Raw genomic sequence first — 14,114 nt, forward strand, 5'->3', positions numbered from 1 at the left:
GGATTTGCAGTTTAGGCTGGGGTACTTTGAATTTTGTGGGCTCCATTGGGTTGCAGTGGTTTGAAGGGTGGATTTGGTTTTGCAACCCAGGGAAACCAGGGGCTCATTCCCACTTACGTTTAAACTGGTTTGTGATTTGCCTTCGCTCTGCTTTGGTGAATCGATTCCAAAAGGTCCATCGTTCCCACTATGAAAGCAGATCTTTACATTATCCCCTTGCAATCGCTTCTTTCTTGGCACGATTGTTGTCCCCACTAGTTTGCACCACTTCAAAATGTGTGTCAATCATCTGTGTGCCGTCAGTGATATAAGCGGCAGCCTGGGCAGCCCAGCTTCGCATCTCTCTCTCTCTCTCTCTCTCTCAATAAATAAATAAATAATAACATTTTTATTTCTATCCCGCTTTTTGCCAGGCAATCAAAGCGGCGTACAACAGGTTAAAATACATCCATATATACATAATACCCCCCTACGCACACACACACATATTTAAAATAAATTGACAGAAGATTTGATTCATTGGTTTTGCAACTACTTGCCTCACTATGAGCTGCCATTGGATTGCCCAGGTAATTGCAAATTACTCAAATCTTCCATCAATTAAAAAAAATGATGGAAGATTTGATGCATTGGTTTTGCAATCCGTAGACCCCTTTTACAAACTAGGAAGATGGTTTTATCCATCCTTCTTTCTTTTTTCCTTCTTGCTGTGAGCATCCTGCTGGGCAAGAGATGCACACACTTTTTTTTTGGTATTTGTCCCTATCCATTCCCCCCGATATGTGGGCATGCATGCAGACACACTTATTATGGCTCGGCGGTGCTGGTAATAGCTTAATGCAGCCTTGTGAATAAATCCAGGAGAATTATTCATTCGTAAGGAAGACAGCTATATCATGCTTGCAGGTACATTCAATAGAACATTTACACTACTCAGGGCAATTTGAGACGACTGGAACAGTCTTGGGCCATTGTGATGTAATGGTTTTTTAAAATAGCTTGCTCATCTTGGCTTCTTCCAGGGAGGTTTCTGGCTTGATCTGCTCCAGGACCCATTTGTTGGTCCTTTTGGCTATCCATGGGATCCTCAGCACTCTTCTCCAGACCCACATCTCCAAGGAATGGATTTTCTTTCTATCTTCTTTCTTCACTGTCCAGGTCTCAGATCCATTCATGGCAATAGGGAATACGATGGCTTGTATGAGTCCAGCTTTTGTGCTCATTTGTATATCCTTGCATGTGAGGATCTTCTCTAGTTCTTTCATAGCTGTCCTTCCCATTCTTAACCTTCTTCTGATTTCCTGGCTGCAGTCCCCATTTCTGTCAACGTTTGATCCAAGGTATAGGAACTCTTTGACTATTTCTATTTCTTCCATTGTCTAGGACAGGTTGAACTTGTGAAGGTCCTCGGTGGTCATTATTTTGGTTTTCTTTATGTCCAACATTAAGTCTGCCTTTGCACTTTCTTCCTTGATCTTCCTTAGTAGGTGCTCTAGGTCTGTGAAAGATCAGTAAATGGGTCTCAGGGCAAATCAAGGCTGGACTCTGCCTGGATGCCCAAGTGACCAAACTTTGGACATCTCCTGAGACAACACGACGTGTCGGAAAAGACAATTCATTATTGTTGTGTTGTGCCTTTAAAATCATTTCCTACTTATGGCCACCCTAAGGCAAATAAAACCTATCATGGAGTTTTCTTGGCAAGAATTCTTGGTAAAGTGGAAGGTAACAGGAAAAGAAGAAAAGCTCAGTACAGAGAGATAGACTCCATTGAGGAAGCTGCCCTGTGTCTGCAAGACCTGAGCAGATCTGTTAGTAACAGGGTCTCTTGGAGGTTTCTCATTTGTAGGGTCTCCCATCAGTTGATGGCACATGACACTAACAACATTGCAGGGGGAAGCCGAAGTACGGAGAGGGGGGTTGACTAAATTTAGCAAGTGGGTTCTTGGAAGAGGTGAGATTTGAACCCGCTCTCCAATCAGTGTAAAATTGTATGTGTGTGTATATATATATATATATATATATATATAAACAGATTTTTAATAAAAAATGAATTCATTCAGTAAGATGGCTGGGTGCAGGGTCTCTTGGCGGTCTCTTGTTCATGAGGTTGCCACAAGTTGAGCCTTGGCAGCACATAAGAGCAAACAACAGTTGCTGCTTGGTTGTCCTGGCTCTTCCATAGGATTGGTGGCTTTGCCCTCCATGAGACATCAGCAGAAGCCTGGAATCAGCTCCAGGTTTTACTCCTCTTCAGCCCAATGGGGAGCTCTGGTCTTGGCTGCCATCATCCAATGCTGGATCGAAGGTCAAGTGTTCATGCCAAGACTCATGGCCCATATGGCCACTGAATTCCAACAGTGACCATTACTAGCAAGTAAAATGGGGCGCTTCCCCTATCGTTTTGTTGTTTTTAAATTTCTTTTTAAAAAACAACATTTTATTGACATAAAATAATTACATATCACACAAACAAAACACAAAGAAAAAAATAGTCATAGACATAAACATAAAAATGTGGAAAAGTAAATATATTTAAATGTTACCACTTATTTTAGACAGCTATGCTTAAGTTACTTTCTCTACTTCAATACATTTTATACACTGTACTTCTAATTCACTTCTTAAAGTTCAGTACTATACACACACACACACAGAGTTCTTAAATCTATAAATATTTATATCAATTCCATCCTGGTTTCCTGGACAGGTTTATTCCAAGGAGATTTGCCATGGCCTTCCTCTGAGGCTGAGAGAGTGTGACTTGCACAAACTCACCCTGTGGGTTTCCCTGGCTGAGCAAGGATTCAGACTCATTGTCCCAGTCCTGTACTCCACTCACTACACCATGCTGGCCCTATACTTTCAATTTACTGAGGAGTATTTTGATATAGAGGTTTGAGCATTGGACTACGGCTCCAAAGACCTGGCTTCGAATCCCTGCTTGGCCACAGAAAACCACTTGTGCAGGTCACTCTCTATCAGTCTCAGATGATGGCAATGGCAAAACCTCTCTGAAGAAACATGCCAAGAAAACCCCATAAATCAGAAATGACTTGAAGACACGCAACAACAACAGCAACAACATGTCTCTAGAGTCGTTGCGTTCATTGGAGAGGAATATAGACCCAGGTACGTGGACGAAGGATTGCAGCGTTATTCTCCGGTCTGTTTTCCCTCACTCTTTTCCTCCTCCTTAATCCCTTCCTTCCCTCACTAATCCCATAAGAAACCTTGGTAAACACAATCCTTTCTTTCTGTGTTCATCCTTTCCCCCTCCTTCCCTCTTTCCCAATCAGAAGCAAGAGTTCTTCCTGCATCATTCTTTGGAAATGCTTGCAGAGGCATTTGTATTCCAGTTTGGTTTTGCACAGAGTGACCAAGCTGTTTTTTGGTCTTTTTAATTCAACAACAGCAATGACGACAACAAAACCCAGCATTTGCCCTGACCCCTGGGCTTTGGGTTCTCTGCTCTGTGGCCTCGTATGGCCTCTCCGCTTGTCCTGGTTCTGCCCTTGAGTGACTGTGGGTCTTGCCCTGGGAAGAAGGCAGGCTATTAAAATAAAATCCTATAAGAACAAAGCCCTTTTGCAGCTTGCAGGATTGTGTGCAGCTCCGTTACGGTAGGGATAGAAATAATATCCATAACGTTATTTCACTCAGACCAGAATTCCCTTTAGAGATGGATATGGGACCAGAGATTTTGGCAAAAAGACACAAATTGGATATCCAGCATCTCCACTTGAAGGAATCTTCTAGTAAGATGATGGAATGATATAGAAAGCTGGACCAGAACTAACAAAAATGAATTTCAACAGGTAAAACATAAGGTACTGCACTTAGGGAGAAAAATATGAAATGCATAGATATAGGATGGGGGACACCTGGTTTAAGGAGACTTACATGTGTGAAAGGGATCTGGGAGTCCATGTAGACCACAAGTTGAACAGGCGGCAGCTAAAAAGGCTGATGTGATTCTATGCTTCATCAATAGAAGTATAGTTATATCGAGGGAAGTAATAGTGCCACTCTATTCTGCTTTAGCCAAGCCTCACCTGGAATAAAGACTGTGTCCAGTTCTGGACACCACAATTGATAAGTTGGAGAATGTTCAGAGAAGGGAGATCAATACAAGGAAAGGTATGGAAACCATAAAGCCCTATAAAGAGAGACTTAGGGAGCTGGGTATGTTCAGCCTGGAACACAGACAGTTAAGAGATGATATGATAGTCCTGTTTAAGCATTTGAAGGGATGTCATATTGAGGATGGAGCAAGCTTGTTTTCTGCTTCTCCAGAGAATAAGACCCAGAGCAATGGATGCAGGCTACAGAAAAAGAGACTCCACCTCAACATTAGGAAGAACTGACTGATGATAAGAGCTGTTCGACAGTGGAAGACTTTGCCTTGGAGAGTGGTGGAGTCGCCTTCTTTGGAGGGTTTTAAACAGAGGCTGGATGGCCATCTGTCAGTTCCTGAATGGCAGAAGGGGGATGGACTGGATTACCTTGGGGTCTTTTGCAACTCTAGGATTCTCTGATTCTGTGTATTCGTACATGGCAGAATATGGTTGGACTGAATGACCCTTGGAGTCTCTGATTCCACATGTTCCTGCATGGCAGAATGGGGTTGGACTGGGTAGCCCTTGGTACCACTTCCCAATCTAGGATTCTCTGCTTCTGTGTGTTACTGCATGGCAGAATGAGGTTGCACTGAATGACTCCTGGAGTGTCTTCCAAGTCTAGGATTTGGCATATTCCTGCATGGCAGAATACGCTTGGACTGAATGACCCTTGGAGTCTGTTCCCAATCTAGGATTCTCTGCTTCTGTGTGTTCCTCCATGGCAGAATGACGTTGCACTGAATGATCCTTGCACTCTCTTTGAACTCTATGATTGTATTAATTTTATCAGTGAGCTGCCAGCCAAATTTTTCACAGCTCCCATTCAACACTGTTACTGTAGCCCCTGATGGGATTGTCTGTGAGTTTTGCCAGCTCTCTGAGCTGGTGGCTGCCACCAGCCCTGCATTTTGTGGCAGTAGGTTCTAGTGTTTAATTGTGCACCATAGCCCCCCAAAATTCCACACTTCCCCCCAGTTTTCTCCTTGTTCAGCCTCAATTGGATTTTCCTGGGTTCAGGTATTATGAACTCGATTCCCCCCCTTTGCATTCTCTCATTCCCCTTCCCTGAAAAATACCACACATGGCAGATTGCAATGCCAGCTCAACCCCCCATACTTGTTTTCGAGGAAGATTTGGAGTGTATGTGTGCAAAATATTCTATAATGAGCATTTCCCACCTTCCCACTCTGTTTTCTGAAGTCTATATTTCTGTGAATTTTTCTGCAGAGGTTTGGTGCAGAGATTACAATTTAGTGGCGGGAGGCAGAGGAGGTGAGAGCTGAGCTGCCGCACTTCTCAGCATGCGAACGAACAAAGGAGGCAAAGTGTGGGATTGTGGTGTTGCTAAGACAATTGGTGTGTACTTAGTGCTCCGCTTGTAATTGCGGTGGGTTTGGGAATGGAGAGGCTGGTTTCTTACCTGCTTGAACCTCCTTTTGTGCAGGGCAATCGCAGAGCAGGTTTGGACACAGAAGCACAAAAGCGGGCTTGCGGCGTGTTCCAACTACAATTTAAAGCAAATCGCTGATCAGGTTATAGGACCATTGTTCCCAATTTAAACTAGTTCCGATCCAACTTTGAATGGCTTCTGTTGCAATAAAGTGACGCAAACCCCCCGGTTTTCCAGGCACTAGATTCCTAGCAGTCCTTTTGAAAAGAATCAATTCCGAAGCATGTTCAACAAGTGGGAATGATGGATCTGAATCGCATCATTCTGGAGGAGAGGGACTAATAGCAGAGAGGTGTTTACTATCCCTCCTCAGTTTTTGGTAGATCCACCATTCCCCTCCCCAGCGCTGCCTTTGTAATTGTGGGGTGACCTATGAGCACATGCTTTCTTTTTGCACATGATTGCACAACCAATTAATCAAATGTTCCATCAGTTCTTTAAAAAAATAAAATTGATAGAAGATTTGATTCATTGATTTTGCAACTACAGTTGGCCCAGATTTTTTTACACAGGTTCAAACATCCACAGCTTGAAAATATTCAAAAAAAAAGTATAAATTTCAAGTATCAAACCTTGATTTTTTTCCCCTTTTATATAAGGGACACCATTTTGCTATGCCATTGTATTTAATGGGACTTGAGCATACACTGATTTTGTTATTCATGGGGGTTCCTGGAACCAAACCCCAGCAGATAACAAGGGTCCACTGTATTTGTAATTACCATCGGCAGCTCATAGTGAGGCAGGTCGTTGCAAAACCAATGAATTGAATTATCTATCTATCTATCTATCTATCTATCTATCTATCTATCTATCTATCTATCTGTCTATCTAATCTATATTATTATTATTATATACACACACTTGTCCCTCCCTATTTGCTAGGGTTAGGGCCACAAGATCCCCGTGAATATGGAAAAACAGCAAATAACAAAACCACCATGTTTTGACCTGAGAGGGCACCACTTTAGGAATATCTAAGTCCTCCAGCGCAACTCTGTGGTCAACGTCCGACAGACCATAGAACTGCGCTGGAGGAGCTACAAAGGCCTAGTAGAGTATCCTCTCTAGGAATCTCTAGGTCTTTCAGTGCAACTTTTAGTTAAAGTTGACCATAGAGTTGCACTGGAAGACCTAGATATTCCTAAGAGAGAACATATTAATCAAATCCATGAATAATCAAATCCGCAAATATCAAAGCCGTAAATATGGACGGATGTGTGTTTGTGTGTGTGTGTATAGTTCCCAAGCTGGGCTGCCGCTTACGTCACTGATGGCGCACAGATGATTGACACACATAGGTCAGACCAGCACTTGGGGGGGGGCAATGGTGGGTCTACCAAAAACTAAGGAGGGATGGTAAACACCCTTCTGCCATTAGTCCTTCCCATCCAGAATGATGCCATTCCGATCTGTCGTTATCACTGGTTGAACATGCTTCAAAATCGATTCTTTCCAAAAGAACTGCTAGGAAACTAGTTTTTGGAAAAACCAGTTTTTTTGTGTTTTCCTTGGTCTATCGTGACTGAAATTGGTCAAAGTACGGTCAGAGCTGGTTTCAAATGGAAACAGCGGTCATATAACCCGATCAGCGATTAGCTTTAAATCATATTGGGAATGCGCCTTTGGTTAAAAGGAGCTTCTTCATCAGAGACTTTGTTAACTGAAGTTTTCCTCCTAAAGCAAAAGTAAGAGGAGAAATTGGAGCACAGCGGAGAGAAGAAAGTGTGTCTGTCTGTGTGAAGACAATTGCCTTTAAATCTCCTTGTTTTGGGTCAGAGGGTCTTGTGTTGCAGCTCAAATACTCTGCCTCCCTCCATCCTTGGAAAGTTTCAAGCTGCCGTCCAAGCTGTGAATTCGTGGCTGTGAAAAAGCTCTCCTTTGCAAGGAGTGTCTTGTTTCACCAGGTTTAATGCAGCTCTAGAAGAAGTAGGGAAATAAAAGGTTTGCCATTGCCACCAGCTTACAATATATTTAACAGGCTGCATACATTAAACACAATGTTCATCCAGGAATCAGTTCTAAGGAAGGTTTTGTTTCACTAGGTTTAATGCAGCTCCAGAAGAAGAAGGAAAATAAAACCTTTGCCATTGCCATCACTTTAAAATATATTTAACAGGCTGCATACTTTGAACATAATATTCGTTCAGGACCCAGTTCTAAGGAGGGTCTTGTTTCACCAGGTTTAATGCATCTCTTAGAAGAAGGAGGAAAATAATTGTAAGCCATTACTACTAGCTTACAATATATTTAACAGGCTGTATACATTGAACATAAATATTCATTCAGAACCTGGTTCTAAGTGTAGGCTGAAAATAGTATGATTCAAAGGTTTGATCTTATCTTGCTCTATTATTCAGGTATAGCTGTCTTTTCCACCCCCAATATTATCATTGTAAATTCAGAGTTATTACAAAGGATGTGTTGGCAAGATCAAAACCCAAAGATCAAAATCGGCACTGCCTCCTGTCACGCATTTGCAAGAGATAAAGGGCCTCAATTGAGGATTGCTAGCTTAGTTTTCCTGTTGCACAATTGCTTGTGCAGAAGTGCAGATTAGTGCAATTGCAGGTGCTGAAGAAGATCTTGACCTCAGTGCTTTGGTCAGACATCATCTGGAATCCTGTGTCCCGTTCTGGTTATCACAATTCAAGAAGTACGTAGAGAGATCTTGTTGCACCTTTGAGACTAACGGAAAGAAAGAAGTTGGCAGCATGAGCTTTCCTAGACTTAAGTCTACTTCTTCAGATGGTGCAGATCAAATTCATCTGAGGAAGTAGACTTAAGTCTAGGGAAGCTCATTCTGCCAACTCCTTTTTTTAAGTTAGTCGCAAAGTGTGACAAGCTCTTTCTACATACTGATTCTATAGACAAACATGGCTATATCTTACAATTCAAGAAGGATATGGACAAACTGGAGCATGTCCAGAGGAGGGCAGTCAAAATGGGGAGAGGACCAGAAACCACCAAATCCTATGAGGAATGATTTAGCAGGATGGGCATGTTTAGCCTGGAAAGAGAAGGTTAAGAGGGGACATGATAGCCCTGTTTAAATATTTGAAGGGAGGTCATATTGAGGAGAAGCAAGCTTGTTTTCTGCTGCTCCAGAGACCAAGACATGGAGCAATGGATTCAAACTAGAGGAAAAGAGATTCCACCCAAACATCAGGAGAACTTCCTGATGGGTAAGAGCTGTTTGACAATGGAAGACTCTTCCTCAAAGTGTGGTTGAGTTTCCTTCTTTGGAAGTTTTTAAACAAAGTCTGGGTGTCCATCTGTCCCAGGGAGGGCTTGGATGGGTCTTCCTGCATGGCAGAATGGGGCTTCACTGGATGGCCCTTGGGGGTCTCTTCCAGTTCTAGAACTCTGTGCATCTATGATTTTGCTACAGAGATTGAAATCATAAGAAAAGTGGAAATACCTTTTCATGTTATTTCTTGTACCAGCTTTTCTGCAGGGACACTTCTGTTTTGTTAAGTAAGTTGTACCTGTATTTGGTCATGATAGTGAAAGATACTCTTAAAACCCATCTTCCTTGGGGTCAGATGCCATGCAGATTCCAGGAGAGGGGGAAAAGTATGCAGCATCTGCTTCTGCTTATCTCTTCAATGGTCTGGTTTGTGCAAGGCAGGAACTGTTCTCCTGCTTGAAAACACACGTAACAAAGCTGGGGGGATGCTAAAAATAAATGGTTGGTGTTGGTTTGGACATGTCAGCCCTTAAGATCCAGAACAGACTAGACCAGGGTGTTTTCCTAACCTGTTTGTCCTGGTGATCTTCTGTGTCACTCAGTGGTTTGTTCTTGAGAGCTGCTGAATTGACTTTGTGGCTTATTTTCTTGCTGTCCAGGAAGCCTGCTGTATTTCCAATTGCAGAGAATGGCCACTTGCTGATCCAGGCAGAAGTTCAACACGGTAACCGAGGGATTCTCAGCAGACCGAATGGCTGCAGCAAACAAGGGTAAGTGCAGCGCTAACCGGGGCTGGCACCTCCATCATCCTGGTGACCCAAGCATCCCTTGAGCATTCCTTGAGCATCCCGCTTCTGACCTTTGGGTTATTCAGCTTTCTGGGGCTGCATCCGCACTGCAGAAATAATCCAGTTTGATAGTGCTTTAGCTGCCATGGCTCAATGCTGTGGAATTGTGGGATTTATAGATTTGTGGGATATTTAGCCTTCTCTGTCAGAGCGCTCTGGTGCTACAAATCTCAGGATTCCATAGCATTTAGCCATGACAATTAAAGTGAAATGAAACTTCATGAATGAAAAATTATTTCTGCATGGCAGAAGTAGTCTGGATCACCAAAGACTTGTTTGGAGGTTGCAGTTCAGAACACAAATAATTTTGTGCATAAAACAAAATGTGTGTACGCTGAACCTTGAGAAAGCAAAAGTGTCACTGTCTCAGCCACCCATGTGGACAGTTTTGGATTTTGGAGTATTTCAGATTTTGGAATTCACAATAAGGTATACTCAACCTGTGCCAAAACAACTGTAGAAATAAGTAGATACACTTGACTCTTGGTATCTGCTGGGGTTTGGTTCAGGGCCCCCTGTGGATACCAGAATCCATGGATGTTCAAGTCCTATTAGATATCATGGCATAGTTAAATGGAGGAATCCCTTATATAAAATTGCAAAATCAAGATTTGCTTTTTGGAACTTATATATTTTTAAAATATTTTCAAGTCATGGTTGGTTGAATTTGTGGATATGGAGTGGTGACAGTATATTGAAAATATGCTTATCTTCTCATATATGCTTTTATGTTTATAAATATTGAGTGTATGCCTCTTACAGAGGACTCACTGATTTTGCTTTATTCTCAGAGCATTCTCTGTTGACAGTGATCCCTTTTTTAAAATTGGGATTTGTGGACTGCGTTGTGAAAAGGACCACCTGTTTGTTCATGTTGTTGTGTGTCTTCAAGTCATTTCCAACTTTTGCCGACCCTAAGGCCATAATGGGGTTTTCCGAGGCTGAGAATGTATGACTCGCCCAAGGTCACGTAATGGGTTTCTACGGATGAACAGGGAATTGCTCAGAGCCAATGCTCAGCTACCCTAAATACCTGAAAGGCACCAGATCCCAACTGATTTTGAAAGCTAAGGAGGGTCGGCCCTGGTCAGTACTTGGACAGGAGACCATCAACAAATGATGGGTGCTGTGGGCTCTATTTCAGAGGAAGGAACTGTCAAAACCACCTCTGAGTATTCCTTGTCCTATGACATTCAGTGGGTCTCCATAAGTCAATAGGCATCTTGAAGGCACATACAGATGCACAATGGTCAGTGGTTATGTTTCCTTTTCTTCAAAATACAAGGGGTATGTTGAGAACAGGGTCTATAATACCCTAAATTTACCAACTCCTTTCAAATCTTGCAAGATAAGCAGGGTCAGCTCTGGTTAGTACTTGGAAAGGACACCACCCTTGAACAGCAAGTGCTACAGGCTATATTTCAGAGGAAGGAACTGGCAAAGCCACCTCTAAGGATTCATTGCCTAAGAAAACCTTACAGAATTCATGGGGTAACCATAAGTTGACAGGCAACTTGACACTCCATATCCACAGACATTTTATCCAAGGATTAAGCATCCATGGCTTGAAAATATTTTAAAAATACACCTATCCCTCCCTATTCGCTAGGGTTAGGGGCACAAGACCCCCGTGAATATGGAGAAACCGCAAATAACAAAAACACCATGTTTTTACATGAGAGGACACCTCTCTAGGAATCTCTAGGTCTTTCCGCACAACTCTGTGGTCTACATCCGACAGACACTGATCATAGAGTTGCACTGGAGGAGCTACAAAGGCCTAGTAGAGTATTCTCTCTAGGAATCCTTAGGTCTTTCAGTGCAACTTTTAGTTAAAGTTGACCATAGAGTTGCACTGGAGGACCAAGATATTCCTAGAGAGAACATATTAATCAAATCTGTGAATAATCAGATCCACACATATCAAAGCTGCAAATGTAGAGGAATGAATGTATATCAATTACAAAAAGCAAACCTTGATTTTGCCATTTTATATAAGAGACACCATTTTACTATCCATTGTATTTAATGGGATTTGAATATCCACGGATTCTGGTATTCATGAAGGGTCCTGGAACCAAACTTCAGTGCATATCAAGAGCCCACTGTACTTAGACAGATGTGCTACCAAAGGGATTTGGGGGTTGCAGTCCAAACACCCCCCCAAGCTGGAAGCTAGACCTGGCACTACTGAAATTGACAGGGGAAAAACCCATCTTGCCTCGGGCACGGAAGTGGCTACCAAGCAGCTGGGTGGCTCTCTTTCCACTAGTCAACGCTCCCTTCTTGTCTGAGCTTGCGATGAGTCTTTTGCTTTGTTTGTGTTCAAATTCCGCCCACCTTGTGCCACTCTCTTTGTCTGTCAGCTGCACAGTGACCCGTTGCCCTGAACTTTCCGTGTTTCCGTTTCAGGTAATGCTGGGCTGGGCATGCTTTTTTTTGTTTTCTCAATTAGTTTGGGGATGAAATAGGCTTGACAGGTTTCAGAACTGAGGCAGCTTTGCCTGGCTGAGGTTGCTTAAGGCACGCAAAAATAAAAAATACAAGTTTCCAGTTAAGGAAGGACAAGTCAAATATATAAAATGTGCAGACCTGTCTCTTTACAGTGGTTTAAGCATATTAAATCTAAAAGGCTAGCCATAGAAACCAGATTTTTATTTAATTTATTTATTTCATTTATATCCCGCCTTTCTCCCCGGAGGGACCCAAGGCAGCTCAGAGATAAAAACCTTTACAGTCATTATAAAATTCGAACAGTTAAGACATCTCTATATAAAATATATTGTATAAAATATATACAATAAAATATAATATAAAATTACATTAAATATAGTTAATATGACCCTGGTAGATGTGTAGTAAGAGAACGCTTTGCACTTCGGTTCCCAATCTTTGGTCCTCTAGGTATTTTGGACTTCAGCTCCCAGAATTCCTGACTGGCCAGAGCTTCTGGACGTTGAACCAAAGTTTGGGAGACAGTGGTTTACAGTACTGCTGTCGGTAGTTTTAATTCTGTTATTAGTTTGTACATTTTGACCGCACATGCTTTTATTGTCATTTTCTGTCTTTTGTAAGCCACCTTGGGTCCCAGTCTGGGGGGGAAAAAGGTAGGATATAAATAAAGTGAGGGATGGCTGGATGGATGGCTGCAAGCTTGTTTTCTGCTGCTCCAGAGACTAAGACCCAGAGGAATAGATGCAAGCTCCAGGAAAAGAGAGTCCACCTCAGTATTAGGAGGAACTTGCTGAGAGTAAGGGCTGTTCAAGAGTGGAACACATTGCTCCCTCGGAGTGTAGTGGAGTCTCCTCCTTTGGGGGTTGTGGGCGGGGCTGGTGCCGCAGGTTGCATGGCGGGAAAAATGGCCGGCCTTCCTGCGCACGTGGGAAACAAACTTTCCTCTCACACCGAGTTGCAGCAACAATAACGCCTTTATTGGCAACAAACAAGGTAACAGCCAAATAGGCAACAAAACGAAGTGTCCAAAAGGTTCCTTTTTCCCAGTCGCCTAAGGTAGTTCTTCAGGGGGTTCTTCCTCCTGGTTCCGGGTAGGCTCCCTGCCTCGCCTTCCCCCCGCGTGCTTCTCCAAGGCCTCCTTGTCTGCTTTTTCCCAGTCCTGGGGTCGAGGGCCTTGCTCCCAGGCTTCGCCCTTGGGGTCCCACCACTCCCCCTCAAGACTCCCAGGCTCTCGTCGGCGCCAGTCACCTTCCCCCGGGTAGGCGAAGTCCCCTTCTATTCTCGGGTCGACTAGCCTGACTGCCTCATGGGGTCCGGGCCTTCTCGGACTTGCTCTTCCCACCAGGGAGACGGGCCTTCCCACTCGCTGTGGGCTCTGAGATACCTTCCCTCCTCTTAGCTCGACCGCCTCGCTGCATCCACCTCTTCCGCGTCTTCTCCCTCTCCCCGCGCAAGCCCTCTCTTCCTCCCTTATATTCTCTGCACAGCCCGCCCTCTCCTCTTCTGGCTCCTCCTCCGGGGGTCCTGTCCTTATTTCCTCCACCTGGTCCTCCTTAGCCCTCCCAACTCTCCCAGTCTCTCCTTCCACCTTGCTACAGGGGTCTTTCAACAGAGGCTGGATGGCCATCTGTCAGGGATGCTTTGATTGAGAATTCCTGCATGGCAGAAAGGGGTTGGACTGGATGGCACTTGGGGTCTCTTCCAACTCTACGATTCTATGTCCAGGCTGCCTAAACTGTGAATTTCATCATTGTCAGGGTTTGGAGAGGATGGCCCTTTAGTCATCAAGCTAGTTGACTAAATTGGACTCCAAGGTGTCATGACTCACCCTCCAGAGTCCTATGATTCAGAGGAAGATGCTGGTTGCCATGTCTGATAACAAGGCTCTATCTGAGTCTGAGCAGCCAGAGGTTTTGGGGGGCTTGTTCTCCAGCAGGAGGCTGCAGATATTAAAGGTCAATTGCCATTATCCATCCAGCAATGACAGGACAAAGAAAAATTGCTCCGTTCTCAAAGGTTATTAAGTAGGAGGCACTGACCTAATTAGGCAC

General features: G+C 43.5%; 1 protein-coding gene across 1 annotated transcript in view; it reads left to right on the forward strand.

Moving 5' to 3' along the window:
• Positions 1 to 14,114, forward strand: part of LOC149313310 (adipose-secreted signaling protein-like) — an 84,149-nt gene that overhangs the window by 31,030 nt on the left and 39,005 nt on the right. The window contains exon 2 of the mRNA XM_089526433.1: positions 9,421 to 9,531. Coding sequence (XP_089382559.1) covers positions 9,513 to 9,531 — 19 coding nt within the window. The 5' untranslated portion in view covers positions 9,421 to 9,512. The remainder of the gene's footprint in view (positions 1 to 9,420; positions 9,532 to 14,114) is intronic.

This window comes from Sceloporus occidentalis, unplaced genomic scaffold (assembly GCF_023333645.1).
Source record: "Sceloporus occidentalis isolate IW3139 unplaced genomic scaffold, rSceOcc1.0.p SCAF_5, whole genome shotgun sequence".
Lineage (NCBI taxonomy): Eukaryota > Metazoa > Chordata > Lepidosauria > Squamata > Phrynosomatidae > Sceloporus > Sceloporus occidentalis.